Consider the following 14508-nt stretch of genomic DNA (forward strand, 5'->3'; position numbering starts at 1 on the left):
GTAGATAATTCAATGTCAGTCTTTTTTGCTATCCCAAATGTAAACAGGGACTACTCACAGGTCATTGGTTTATTTTGCCATGTCTCTTTCTAAGCGTATTTTGGTGTCCCTGCCGCTTAATTTACCTACTGTCTCTGCGTTCTTCGCGTCGCTGACCATGTGGATTTCGAGGTTATGGCGGGTAATTCAAAAACACCACCTTTTAAAACACTTAAGTAAGCTAAATGTTACAGAAGGACAGGAGTGCGGTGCTCCTTTGCTTGCAGCACAAATTGAGCTTAAAGTGTATGTAAAGTCACGCTTTCTGTTGTTGCTTAATGTATTAATCTATAAAAATAAAGGTTAGTTTAATTCATGAATTTTTTATAATATAGCTCTATTCAGGTAACGAAGCATTTTTAACCCGATTTCTCTTACTGTAATCCTCCGCCCGCCATCTTGTCCCTCGTTTGGCATTTGATTGACAGACCGCTGTGACAAATTAGAGATCGTACCCCGTGGCGTCCTGCCCCTTTTTCATTTACGTCACGCTATTGAACCGATGCAACTGCGCATGCGTCTCATAACATCGTCATCCACATTCCGTGCTCGTTCGTGTTTAGCGCATGCGCTTTGGTCCTTACTCTCTGATTTACATAGCAGGCGCAATCGCTCGGAGTAACGGAACAAGCCACGCAAGCGTATATTGAAATCCAAATTGAAACGCATGCGCAGATTGATTTGCCCGCGGGAGCGCGCTCCAGTAATACGTAAGCGAGCGTGAGGGAATGGTCTATAACGAAAGGACCTTTCAAGCCGGAAATCATGGATGGGAGGAGTTCAACCTGAAATCGTAGCTAAGTATTATTTGAAACTATAACATGACAGCATGATTAAAAAAAATAAAAATATAGCGGTTTATATTGCAAGCGTATTGACAATCAAAATTTTTGATTAGAAAGCTGAAAATTGACAATCACTTTAACAAGGGGATTAGTAGAGGCATAGAATGGATGGCTCCAATATGTTCAGTTTCATTATGGTCCCATAGAGAACGATTACTCGTCTCTCTGCTTCAATCCTAGGACTTAATAGGAATCTCAATAGCTTACTTGATACTGTCCACAGCTCTCCACATATATATATATATAAACTTTGTTCTACTGTTTTTCATAATTTACCTATAGCAGATAGTCCTTAATAGTATCCATCCACTGGGCACATCAACGCGTTTCGCCTTGGATGGCTTTTTCAAGATATGCGGTTCCATTTAGGATTGTTATTTAAAGATGTCATACCTAGCCCTGATTGGATGGGTTTCTTAATGATAGTTCAGCTAATTTGCATTTAAAGGTACTTATGTATTTCCCCTAAGCAGCAACAGATTCCATATTCATAATATTAACACACTATAAATAAGGCTCTTAAAATATTTCTAAAAATACAATAGAAATATAAATGAGTTCTTTCCTTCTGTGCCTGCAATTGCTTGTTCTATATATGTAGATTGGTTCGCTCCTGTAATTTTCTTGAGTTGAATTTAAACTTGTTTTCTTGTGGTTTGCAGCTATAAGACCCTGTCTAAAACACTGTACAATAGTCTTTCTGTGCATACCATGCTCTTATGTTAAAGGTTTCTGAGACTTTCTGTTTTATTTAAATAGTTAATTTGTTGTAACATCTTAAAGGAACACAAAATACATTTCATGCACCTCCCACTAATCATGGGTACTGCCATTATGGAAGCTAGGTTACACTGCAGGTATCTGAAGGAGAGTTGCTACAGATCATCAGCACTGGAATGCAGTGAAAGATAGATTTCAACATGGGAACACCCCTAACTAGAGGGGGATGGCGAATATCCTTAATACTATGCTTATAAAATGTATTTAGGGCCAGATAACAAGTGGATCGCTAACAGTTACGTGCAAGCGATAACAGGTATATCGTGGGTGTTTGTGTGCAACGGTTTTCCAATCGTATTGCAATTTGAACGTAAATGCAATTGCGCTCATGATTTACCGTAGAATGATTAACGCATTCTCTAAGCTCTGGTTAACTGGTTACTAAAATTGGACATGCAATAAAAAAGTGTCACAAAACACATCAAAAATACATTACAACGTACATTTACACTCATAATAACACCATCTCGTACAAATTATGTACGATAATTTTAAAAAAATATTAAAATATTAAAAAAATATTAAAATATTAAAAAAATATTGCACAAAAAGTTAAAAGGGCTCAATGATATGAGGTCTCAGGTATTAGGGGGAAAAAAGGCAGGGAATCACTTAAACATAGACATGCATACATATACATCTCCTAAAGATGTATAAAATAAAAAACAACAGGCTTATTTTTAGCTTTTAAAAAATCTTTTGGATAGAATAGCTAATAATGCTAAACAATTAAACTAAATACAATGTTCCCCTATTAATCTAACTGATCTCTCTCTACAACAACTCTCCTCACAGACTGCTTTTTTCTAACTGCGTCAAATACTGTTTTAAAATATTATTGTAATTGACTAACCGGCACGAGGAAGGGGCGTGGTTAGTCGCAAGCAACACATGTGATTAGCCGCGAGTGAGAGGCGTGGCTTTCCACAAACGTGCAGTGTTTGATTGACACTGACGTACATGTTAATTGCTATGCCGTAAAATATTTTCGGAAGTTGCGATCGGCAATTTACGTAACTCCGTCCACGCATAATTTATACTGTATCAATTCATAGTTACTGTATCAATAATGTAGACACTGACACTGAAAAAATAAGCATTAATAAAAATTTCCGTGTCTACATTATTTATGTATTGTGACTGTATAAATAATGTTTAGACTGAGCCGCCTCCCAATAATAAACCTAACAGTTCTTTACCTATATTTCTGCCTTCTCTAAAAAATCGCAAGTAAAACTAAAATTAATAACACCTTAACCATCAACCACCCACATCGCAATACACCTAATTAGCCTATTAACCCCTAAACCGCAAAACCCCCACATCGCTATAAACCTAATTACCCTATTAACCCCTTAACCGCAAAACCCCTACATTGCAATAAACCTATTTTCCCTATTAACCCTTGAACCGCAAAACCCCTACATTGCAATAAACCTATTTACCCTATTAACCCCTAAACCGCAAAACTCCCACATCGCAATAAATCTAACTTATTAACCCATTAAACCGCCAAAACCCACAACGCAAATAACTATTTAAATAACTAAGTACCCTAACCTAACACCCCCATAAATTAACCCAAATTACCTAAACTAATACATTCTAAAGTTACAAAAAATAAAAAAAATCTAAGTTTACAAAAATAAAAAAGGCTAACATTACAGAAAATAAAAAATCAAATGACCAAATTTAACAAAATTAAACCTAATCCCTATCGGCTAGATTTGGAGTTTGGCGGTAAAAGGGCTGTTAACGCTCCGCTGGTTTTTTTCTGGCCGCACCATAAATTTAACTCTGGTATCGAGAGTTCAAACAAATGCTGCGTTAGGCTCCAAAAAAGGAGCGTAGAGCATTTTTACCGCAAATACAACTCTCGATACCAGAGTTGCTTACGGACGCGGCCGGCCTCAAAAACGTGCTCGTGCACGATTCTCCCATAGGAAACAATGGGGCTGTTTGAGCTGAAAAAAAACCTAACACCTGCAAAAAAGAAGCGTTCAGCTCCTAACGCAGCCCCATTGTTTCCTATGGGGAAACACTTCCTACGTCTGCACCTAACACTCTAACATGTACCCCGAGTCTAAACACCCCTAACCTTACACTTATTAACCCCTATTCTGCCGCCCCCGCTATCGCTGACCCCTGCATTACACTTTTAACCCCTAATCTGCCGCTCCGTAAACCGCCGCCACCTACGTTATCCCTATGTACCCCTAATCTGCTGCCCTAACATCGCCGACCCCTATGTTATATTTATTAACCCCTAATCTGCCCCCCACAACGTCGCCGACACCTACCTACACTTATTAACCCCTAATCTGCCGACCGGACCGCACCGCTACTATAATAAAGTTATTAACCCCTAATCCGCCTCACTAACCCTATCATAAATAGTATTAACCCCTAATCTGCCCTCCCTAACATCGCCGACACCTACCTTCAATTATTAACCCCTAATCTGCCGACCGGAGCTCACCGCTATTCTAATAAATGTATTAACCCCTAAAGCTAAGTCTAACCCTAACACTAACACCCCCCTAAGTTAAATATAATTTTTATCTAACGAAATAAATTAACTCTTATTAAATAAATGATTCCTATTTAAAGCTAAATACTTACCTGTAAAATAAATCCTAATATAGCTACAATATAAATTACATTTATATTATAGCTATTTTAGGATTAATATTTATTTTACAGGTAACTTTGTATTTATTTTAACCAGGTACAATAGCTATTAAATAGTTAAGAACTATTTAATAGTTACCTAGTTAAAATAATTACAAATTTACCTGTAAAATAAATCCTAACCTAAGATATAATTAAACCTAACACTACCCTATCAATAAAATAATTAAATAAACTACCTACAATTACCTACAATTAACCTAACACTACACTATCAATAAATTAATTAAACACAATTGCTACAAATAAATACAATTAAATAAACTATCTAAAGTACAAAAAATAAAAAAGAACTAAGTTACAGAAAATAAAAAAATATTTACAAACATAAGAAAAATATTACAACAATTTTAAACTAATTACACCTACTCTAAGCCCCCTAATAAAATAACAAAGACCCCCAAAATAAAAAATTCCCTACCCTATTCTAAATTTAAAAAGTTACAAGCTCTTTTACCTTACCAGCCCTGAACAGGGCCCTTTGCGGGGCATGCCCCAAGAAGTTCAGCTCTTTTGCCTGTAAAAGAAAACATACAATACCCCCCCCCCCAACATTACAACCCACCACCCACATACCCCTAATCTAACCCAAACCCCCCTTAAATAAACCTAACACTAAGCCCCTGATGATCTTCCTACCTTGTCTTCACCATGCCAGGTTCACCGATCCGTCCTGGCTCCAAGATCTTCATCCAACCCAAGCGGGGGCTAGACATCCACTGAAGAAGTCCAGAAGAGGGTCCAAAGTCTTCCTCCTATCCGGCAAGAAGAGGACATCCGGACCGGCAAACATCTTCTCCAAGCGGCATCTTCTATGTTCTTCCATCCGATGACGACCGGCTCCATCTTGAAGACCTCCAGCGCGGATCCATCCTCTTCTTCCGACGACTAGACGACGAATGACGGTTCCTTTAAGGGACGTCATCCAAGATGGCGTCCCTCGAATTCCGATTGGCTGATAGGATTCTATCAGCCAATCGGAATTAAGGTAGGAATTTTCTGATTGGCTGATGGAATCAGCCAATCAGAATCAAGTTCAATCTGATTGGCTGATCCAATCAGCCAATCAGATTGAGCTCGCATTGTATTGGCTGATCGGAACAGCCAATAGAATGCGAGCTCAATCTGATTGGCTGATTGGATCAGCCAATCGGATTGAACTTGATTCTGATTGGCTGATTCCATCAGCCAATCAGAAAATTCCTACCTTAATTCCGATTGGCTGATAGAATCCTATCAGCCAATCGGAATTCGAGGGACGCCATCTTGGATGACGTCCCTTAAAGGAACCGTCATTCGTCGTCTAGTCGTCGGAAGAAGAGGATGGATCCGCGCTGGAGGTCTTCAAGATGGAGCCGGTCGTCATCGGATGGAAGAACATAGAAGATGCCGCTTGGAGAAGATGTTTGCCGGTCCGGATGTCCTCTTCTTGCCGGATAGGAGGAAGACTTTGGACCCTCTTCTGGACTTCTTCAGTGGATGTCTAGCCCCCGCTTGGGTTGGATGAAGATCTTGGAGCCAGGACGGATCGGTGAACCTGGCATGGTGAAGACAAGGTAGGAAGATCATCAGGGGCTTAGTGTTAGGTTTATTTAAGGGGGGTTTGGGTTAGATTAGGGGTATGTGGGTGGTGGGTTGTAATGTTGGGGGGGGGGGTATTGTATGTTTTCTTTTACAGGCAAAAGAGCTGAACTTCTTGGGGCATGCCCCGCAAAGGGCCCTGTTCAGGGCTGGTAAGGTAAAAGAGCTTGTAACTTTTTAAATTTAGAATAGGGTAGGGAATTTTTTATTTTGGGGGTCTTTGTTATTTTATTAGGGGGCTTAGAGTAGGTGTAATTAGTTTAAAATTGTTGTAATATTTTTCTTATGTTTGTAAATATTTTTTTATTTTCTGTAACTTAGTTCTTTTTTATTTTTTGTACTTTAGATAGTTTATTTAATTGTATTTATTTGTAGCAATTGTGTTTAATTAATTTATTGATAGTGTAGTGTTAGGTTAATTGTAGGTAATTGTAGGTAGTTTATTTAATTATTTTATTGATAGGGTAGTGTTAGGTTTAATTATATCTTAGGTTAGGATTTATTTTACAGGTAAATTTGTAATTATTTTAACTAGGTAACTATTAAATAGTTCTTAACTATTTAATAGCTATTGTACCTGGTTAAAATAAATACAAAGTTACCTGTAAAATAAATATTAATCCTAAAATAGCTATAATATAAATGTAATTTATATTGTAGCTATATTAGGATTTATTTTACAGGTAAGTATTTAGCTTTAAATAGGAATCATTTATTTAATAAGAGTTAATTTATTTCGTTAGATAAAAATTATATTTAACTTAGGGGGGTGTTAGTGTTAGGGTTAGACTTAGCTTTAGGGGTTAATACATTTATTAGAATAGCGGTGAGCTCCGGTCGGCAGATTAGGGGTTAATAATTGAAGGTAGGTGTCGGCGATGTTAGGGAGGGCAGATTAGGGGTTAATACTATTTATGATAGGGTTAGTGAGGCGGATTAGGGGTTAATAACTTTATTATAGTAGCGGTGCGGTCCGCTCGGCAGATTAGGGGTTAATAAGTGTAGGTAGGTGTCGGCGACGTTGTGGGGGGCAGATTAGGGGTTAATAAATATAACATAGGGGTCGGCGATGTTAGGGGCAGAAGATTAGGGGTACATAGGGATAACGTAGGTGGCGGCGATTTGCGGTCGGAAGATTAGGGGTTAATTATTTTAAGTAGCTTGCGGCGACGTTGTGTGGGGCAAGTTAGGGGTTAATAAATATAATATAGGGGTCGGCGGGGTTAGGGGCAGCAGATTAGGGGTACATAAGTATAACGTAGGTGGCGGTCGGCAGATTAGGGGTTAAAAATTTTAATCGAGTGGCGGCGATGTGGGGGGACCTCGGTTTAGGGGTACATAGGTAGTTTATGGGTGTTAGTGTACTTTAGGGTACAGTAGTTAAGAGCCTTATGAACCGGCGTTAGCCAGAAAGCTCTTAACTCCTGCTTTTTTCAGGCGGCTGGAATCTTGTCGTTAGAGCTCTAACGCTCACTGCAGAAACGACTCTAAATACCAGCGTTAGAAAGATCCCATTGAAAAGATAGGCTACGCAAATGGCGTAGGGGGATCTGCGGTATGGAAAAGTCGCGGCTGTAAAGTGAGCGTTAGACCCTTTAATCACTGACTCCAAATACCAGCGGGCGGCCAAAACCAGCGTTAGGAGCCTCTAACGCTGGTTTTGACGGCTACCGCCGAACTCTAAATCTAGGCCTTTGAAAATAAAAAAAGCCCCCCAAAATAAAAACACCCCCTACTCTAAGAATAAACTACTAGTAGCCCTTAAAAGGGCTTTTTGCAGGGCATTGTCCCAAGATAATCAGCTCTTTTAAAAAAAATATGCAAAGTCTCACCTAACAGTAAACCCCCCCACCCCCCAAAATAAAAAAACCTAACACTAAAAAACCTAAACTACCCATTGCCCTAAAAAGGGCATTTGTTTGGGCATTGCCCTTAAAAGGGCATTTAGCTCTTTTACTACCCATCCCTAATCTAAATAAAACAAACCCCCCATAAAAACCTTAAAAAAAACCTAAGTCTAACCCCAAGGTTGCTACTCACCGTTCCTGAAGCCGGCGGAGAAGGCCCTGTTCCAGGCGGTGAAGTCTTCTTCCAAGCGCAACCTCTTCTTCTTCCAGGAACATCCTTCGCGGAGTGGAGCTGAAGACTGAAGACCGCGGAGCTGAAGACTGGCGACCCTGGAACTGAAGACCAGCGACCGCGGAGCCATGGAGCGTGGAGGATCCTCTTTGTACGATCTCCGCTGTACACTGAATAGTGAATTCAAGGTACGCAATTAAATATGGTGTCCCTTGAATTCCTATTGGCTGATTTGATTCTTCCAATTCAAATCAGTCAATAGGATGAGAGCTACTCAAATCCTATTGGCTATTCAAATTAGCCAATAGGATGAGAGCTACTGAAATTCTATTAGCTGATTTGAATAGCCAATATAGTTTCAGTACCTCTCATCCTATTGGCTGATTTGAACAGCCAATATGATTTGAGTAGCTCTCATCCTATTGGCTGATTTGAATTGGAAGAATCAAATCAGCCAATAGGAATTCAAGGGACACCATCTTTAATCGCGTACCTTGAATTCACTATTCAGTGTACGGCGGAGATCATATGAAGAGGATCCTCCACGCTCTATGGCTCCGTGGTCGCCGGTCTTCAGCTCCGCGGTCTTCAGTCTTAAGCTCCGCTCCGCACAGGATGTTCCTGGAAGAAGTTATAGGGGTTTTGCTGTTTAGGGGTTAATAGGATAATTAGGTTTATTGCGATGTGGGGGTTTTGCGGTTTAGAGGTTAATAGGGTAATTAGGTGTATTCCTATGTGGGTGGTTGACGGTTAAGTGATTTTTTTTGTTATATTTCGTGCGGGGGGTGTTTTTTTTTTTTAATACTTGATGCGGGCGGTTAGTTTTTTTTTTAAATACTTGATTCGGGCGGTTAGTTTTTTTTTTTTAAATACTTGATGCGGACGGTTAGTTGTTGCTTTAGTAATGCTTCGTTTGCCTTTGCTGCATCTACCGGGATGCAGCTTACGCTACATCCCAGTGGATTCCGAAAATGGCAGGGTGCATCCAGGTGAATTATTTTGTCCTTGCGCTGCCAACATTCCATTGAGGATGCGTACACAACTGCCGACGGCGACGGACATTACAAACGCAATTATAGTATAGATTGTGAACTTTATTAGCAAAAGACAGGACACTTCCTGTTTCATTCGTGAGAGGAACTAATACTGTAATTGCAGTATACAACCACCAGATGTCACCAACTTAATAACCATATAATAGACAGTACATATATGTTAATGCCCTTTGCATCCTTTTTTTTAATTCCTGAGACCTTATATCTTTGAGTCCTTATAAAAAAGTAAATACTTTTTATTAGTGTTATTATGAGTGTAAATGTACTTTTAAATGTAATTCTGATGTGTTTTATGCAACTTTTTAGTCTCGCGTAACAGTTAACCAGAGGTCCGAAGTTGTGGGTTAAATTCAATTGTGCTCATAGGAACATGTTTACTTTGCATGTGCACTACTTCCGACACACAAAAAGAGCCGCCATAAATCCTGTATTGCTTGCGTGCAACAGTTAGCGCCACTCGTAATCTAGCCCAGTGTTTCCTTTTTTTGCATGAGTGACACAAACAGTTGGACACACAAGAGCCAGTGCGCTCATCAAACACAAGAGCCAGTGTGCTCATCAAACACAAGAGCCAGTGTGCTCATCAGACACAAGAGCCAGTGTGCTCATCAGACACAAGAGCCAGTGCGCTCATCAGACACAAGAGCCAGTGTGCTCATCAGACACAAGAGCCAGTGTGCTTATCAAACACAAGAGCCAGTGTGCTCATCAGACACAAGAGCCAGTGCGCTCATCAAACACAAGAGCCAGTGCGCTCATCAAACACAAGAGCCAGGGCGCTCATTAGACACAAGAGCCAGTGTGCTCATCAAACACTAGAGCCAGGGCGCTCATTAGACACAAGAGCCAGTGTGCTCATCAAACACAAGAGCCAGGGTGCTCATTAGACACAAGAGCCAGTGTGCTCATCAAACACAAGAGCCAGGGCGCTCATTAGACACAAGAGCCAGTGTGCTCATCAGACACAAGAGCCAGTGTGCTCATCAAACACAAGAGCCAGTGTGCTCATCAAACACAAGAGCCAGTGTGCTTATCAAACACAAGAGCCAGTGTGCTCATCAGACACAAGAGCCAGTGCGCTCATCAAACACAAGAGCCAGTGTGCTTATCAAACACAAGAGCCAGTGTGCTCATCAGACACAAGAGCCAGTGCGCTCATCAAACACAAGAGCCAGTGCGCTCATCAGACACAAGAGCCAGTGTGCTCATCAGACACAAGAGCCAGTGTGCTCATCAGACACAAGAGCCAGTGTGCTCATCAAACACAAGAGCCAGTGTGCTCATCAAACACAAGAGCCAGTGCGCTCATCAAACACAAGAGCCAGTGTGCTCATCAAACACAAGAGCCAGTGTGCTCATCAGACACAAGAGCCAGTGCGCTCATCAAACACAAGAGCCAGTGTGCTCATCAGACACAAGAGCCAGTGTGCTCATCAGACACAAGAGCCAGTGCGCTCATCAAACACAAGAGCCAGTGTGCTCATCAAACACAAGAGCCAGTGTGCTCATCAAACACAAGAGCCAGTGTGCTCATCAAACACAAGAGCCAGTGCGCTCATCAAACACAAGAGCCAGTGTGCTCATCAGACACAAGAGCCAGTGTGCTCATCAGACACAAGAGCCAGTGTGCTCATCAGACACAAGAGCCAGTGTGCTCATCAAACTGTGTCAGATTATTTCTATTACATTGCATTGCAGTAAAATGTTATTTTAAGTGGTGACTTCATGATTGGTGACACTAAGTAATAATTTTACCATCATGCATTTTTTTAAAATAACTAGTATAAATAGCACTTTGTTACATACTATATAAGAGACGCATAAGTCTAGTTATTTTAAGCAAAAAAAAACATAGTGGTATTCATCTTAATCTGTATTTTTAATTGCAGCAAATATGTTAATTTATTTTCTGATCATACCCTTATTTTTTATTGTGGAAAAGTATATTATGACTTTATGAGGGATATGACGTGTGGTTTTGTTAACCTGATTCTTAAATCTTCATTTCCCATAGGATCACCATTGTGAGAAACTGGTTTTCTTTGCAAGAAATATTTTATATGATTGGGAATATGCAAGCATCATATTTCTTATGCTCTTATGAAGTTAACAGTTGTTTTATTTGCATTTAAGCATAAAGTCTCGAATCTAGTACCAGAAAAAATAAATAAAAATCTTTCCTCCCAATGCACATGTTAGAAGGTCAACTGAGCAGCTTTTTGACTAACATTACAGGAATTGTGAAGCGGCAGATAGACAGCCATATCAAAGATCCAGGTCAACAGAACAACGGCCTGTGCTAGAGCGGACCAGCTCCCGCTCCAGATCCACTGAGCGCCCTGACTCAAACCTCATGAGGTCGATGCCATCATTAATGACGGGAAGATCTGCCCCTCCTTCACCTGCCTTATCGAGGTGAAAAAAAGAGAGTCGCTCAGTCAATACCCTTTCTTCCCCCACAGAATCACCATTTAATTTTACCAGTTGCTAACCAATATCTCCTTGTCATTCTTAGTTGAACACTAACGTTTTGATTGCTAACACACTACTTATATTCTTCTGTGGATATAATGGTGTGGCTGCCATTGTACGTCGTTTACTAACAGTAATTTCATTTGTTTTGTGATTCTTTTTCATTGTTCAGGGATACTGGTTCTAACCTATAGATAACACTTCATAACAATCATGTCTTCTCTTACAGAATGAGATATTGTTTGTCTTCATCAGACATTGCTTATGAAATATCCTTCATGCCATCATGCAACTAATTCATTTTTATTATAGAAGATCTTTTACATGTAGAAGTTAATAAGTCCAGAAAACATATCTTTATTTAAAGAAAGCATTTGGTGCAGTTTGGGGGAGAAGACCTGAATTTTGTTATGGCTCTGTTCAACCAATCTGTACTGGATGATTTATTATATAAGATATATTTTTGAGTACTTATTAACCTATTATAAATCACTACAAAGACCAGAAATGATTATATATTTTTGGAGCAGAAATTAATACAATTTACCCTATAACAATGTACCTTTCATAGTTCAAACAGGAATCATTGGACTATTTACAATTTAGACCAAGCAACTCGATTAAATACTCAGCTAAGGGTTAAATAATATTCAATAGAACTTGACATTGCAACACACAGTATTTTTAGCATGTTTCATCTATTGTGTTAAAAGACTTCTTTAGGTGGTTACTGATCTTGCCTTCATTGCTTTATAAATTGTATAGTAACAAACCAGTAAGTGTTCCAGCGACCTATGACATTGAGTATGTAAATTAATAAAAGTACTACGTTAACTTTGTGTTCAAAATCGTGAGCTCTAAGTGGGGACAAACTAGGGATACTACCTATTGATTAGCTGAGGAACTCATGTACGTATGTTGCTCAAGTTAGTTATTCACATTATAAACTCTATAAGGTTTATCAGTACAAGTGAACATAATTCAGAATACATTTTAAAAATTACAATTAAATTCAATTAAAATTACAAAGGAGACTAGCCGTCCTTGATAAGACAACAAGATATGAAAACTCAAAACGTAGAGAAGGACTGCATATAAACCTCTATGATTGTGCCAATAAAATAATGTTGCTGTGATGGTGCCAAATTGTGGTTATAAGAATATCATAAATGTCAGAAAAAGTAACATACGTTTAAAACAATTACAAGGATAAGATGATATAGTTTGTTAAAGGGACATTAAATGTTAAATACATTTTTATAAGCATAGTACTGAGGTTATTCCCAGCCTGCATCTAATCATGGGTGCTGCCATGTTGAAATCTAGCTTTTACTGAATTCCAGCGCTGATGTGTTTGCACATATTCAGCAACTCCCCTTCATGTGCCACCTATGTTACAAAATGGTGGCACATTAACTAAAATAAAAATAAGACAAAGGCTAACGCTATATAATATATATAAAGCTATATAATATATATAAAGCTATATAAAACGTGCATTTCCTTTTAACGAAATGTATTAACCTACTATGAATTATAAACTGCACACCTAAATTAAATATATTGTAGAATCAAATCGTCAATTAGTGTTTTACGGTTAAACAACAAAAAAACATATCCTTTTATATTAAAATGTTCTTTTTGTATCACACAATGAATTATTTGTGCATGATAATACATATAAATACAGGCCTGAAAGTTGTTGTTAATTGTTTTTTCTGCGGTATATTGCATTTCACCTAATGTGATTTATAATGGTTATGCTAACTTTGTGTTACCACTGTTTTTCCATATTAACTTTTGGACTTTTTTTTCATCATGTGTCATAACAACCAGTAAAGTTTGTGTTTTATTGTAAATTTGTAATGTCTGCTTTTGCAATCCAAACTAGTTCAATATCTGCAATTTGCTCCTCATGTTAACTGTATAAGTTGTTATGTTTATGCAAATTGCTGTAGTGTCAAAAAATATAGTTTAGACAGCTTAATTAACCCAACAGAATTTTAGAACTTACCATTAAATTATATTTTAAAGCAAGTGTGTGTGTTTATATATATATATATATATATATACTGTATATATATATATATGCCGTATATATATATATATATATATATATATACCGTATATATATATATTCATTCTGCATATCCCACTTTCTAACTGTTATATTTGACTTACATGTGTGTTTTATAGGGCACATCCTCGAACTGGCTCTGTTCAAACAAGTCCCTCAGGCACTCCATTAGCAGGGCGGAGAGGTCGGCAATTACCGCAACTTCCACCGAAAGGGACTTTGGAAAGAAGTAAGTTTAATATATAAATGTATTAAAAGGAATGGGTTGCTCACCTAAGCATGCAACATACTACTTAGATGTCTTGCTTGTTTAAGCTACTTAAGACAATATAAAATACAATTATTACTCAAATTGAGTTACTTTGTTATATGTGATTGTTACCAGTTGTCTGGGGCGGTTTTTAGACACCCTAAACACCTGTTTGTCAGACAAAATATAAACAGTGGCTAGTTAAGATATTTTGTTTCTCCTTAAAGGGACTTGAAACCCACATTTTTTCTTTCATGATTTAGAAATTGCATGCAATTTTAAACAACTTTCTAATTTTACTTCTATGATCTATTTTGCTCCATTCTCTTGATATCCTTTGCTGAAAAGCATATCTAAATATGCTTAGTAGTTGCTGATTGGTGACTGCACATAGATGCCTCATGTGATTGGCTCACCCATTGTTATTTCTTCAGCAAATGATATCGAAAGAATGAAGCAAATTAGATAATAGAAGTAAATTGGAATGTTGTTTAAACTTGCATTCTCTACCTGAATCAGGAAAGAAACATTTTGGGTTTAGTGTCCCTTTAAATGTTGTTTCCAAAGTTATGGTAAAAGTAATTACACTGTCAAGCAGTATATAAAGTAGTCTTGCCTTGAAACATTTGTGAGCACCAA

General features: G+C 38.3%; 1 protein-coding gene across 4 annotated transcripts in view; it reads left to right on the forward strand.

Annotated features, from left to right (window-relative positions):
- The window catches only part of RIMS2 (regulating synaptic membrane exocytosis 2), a 1281054-nt gene that overhangs the window by 961227 nt on the left and 305319 nt on the right, over positions 1 to 14508 (forward strand). For 3 of the 4 annotated variants that reach the window (XM_053715268.1, XM_053715269.1, XM_053715270.1), the window contains 2 exons: positions 11306 to 11485; positions 13739 to 13848. In XM_053715268.1, the coding sequence (XP_053571243.1) occupies positions 11306 to 11485; positions 13739 to 13848 (290 nt within the window). The remainder of the gene's footprint in view (positions 1 to 11305; positions 11486 to 13738; positions 13849 to 14508) is intronic. The other variant, XM_053715271.1, reaches the window with a different exon arrangement.

Source organism: Bombina bombina, chromosome 5 (genome assembly GCF_027579735.1).
Source record: "Bombina bombina isolate aBomBom1 chromosome 5, aBomBom1.pri, whole genome shotgun sequence".
Taxonomy (NCBI): Eukaryota; Metazoa; Chordata; class Amphibia; order Anura; family Bombinatoridae; genus Bombina; species Bombina bombina.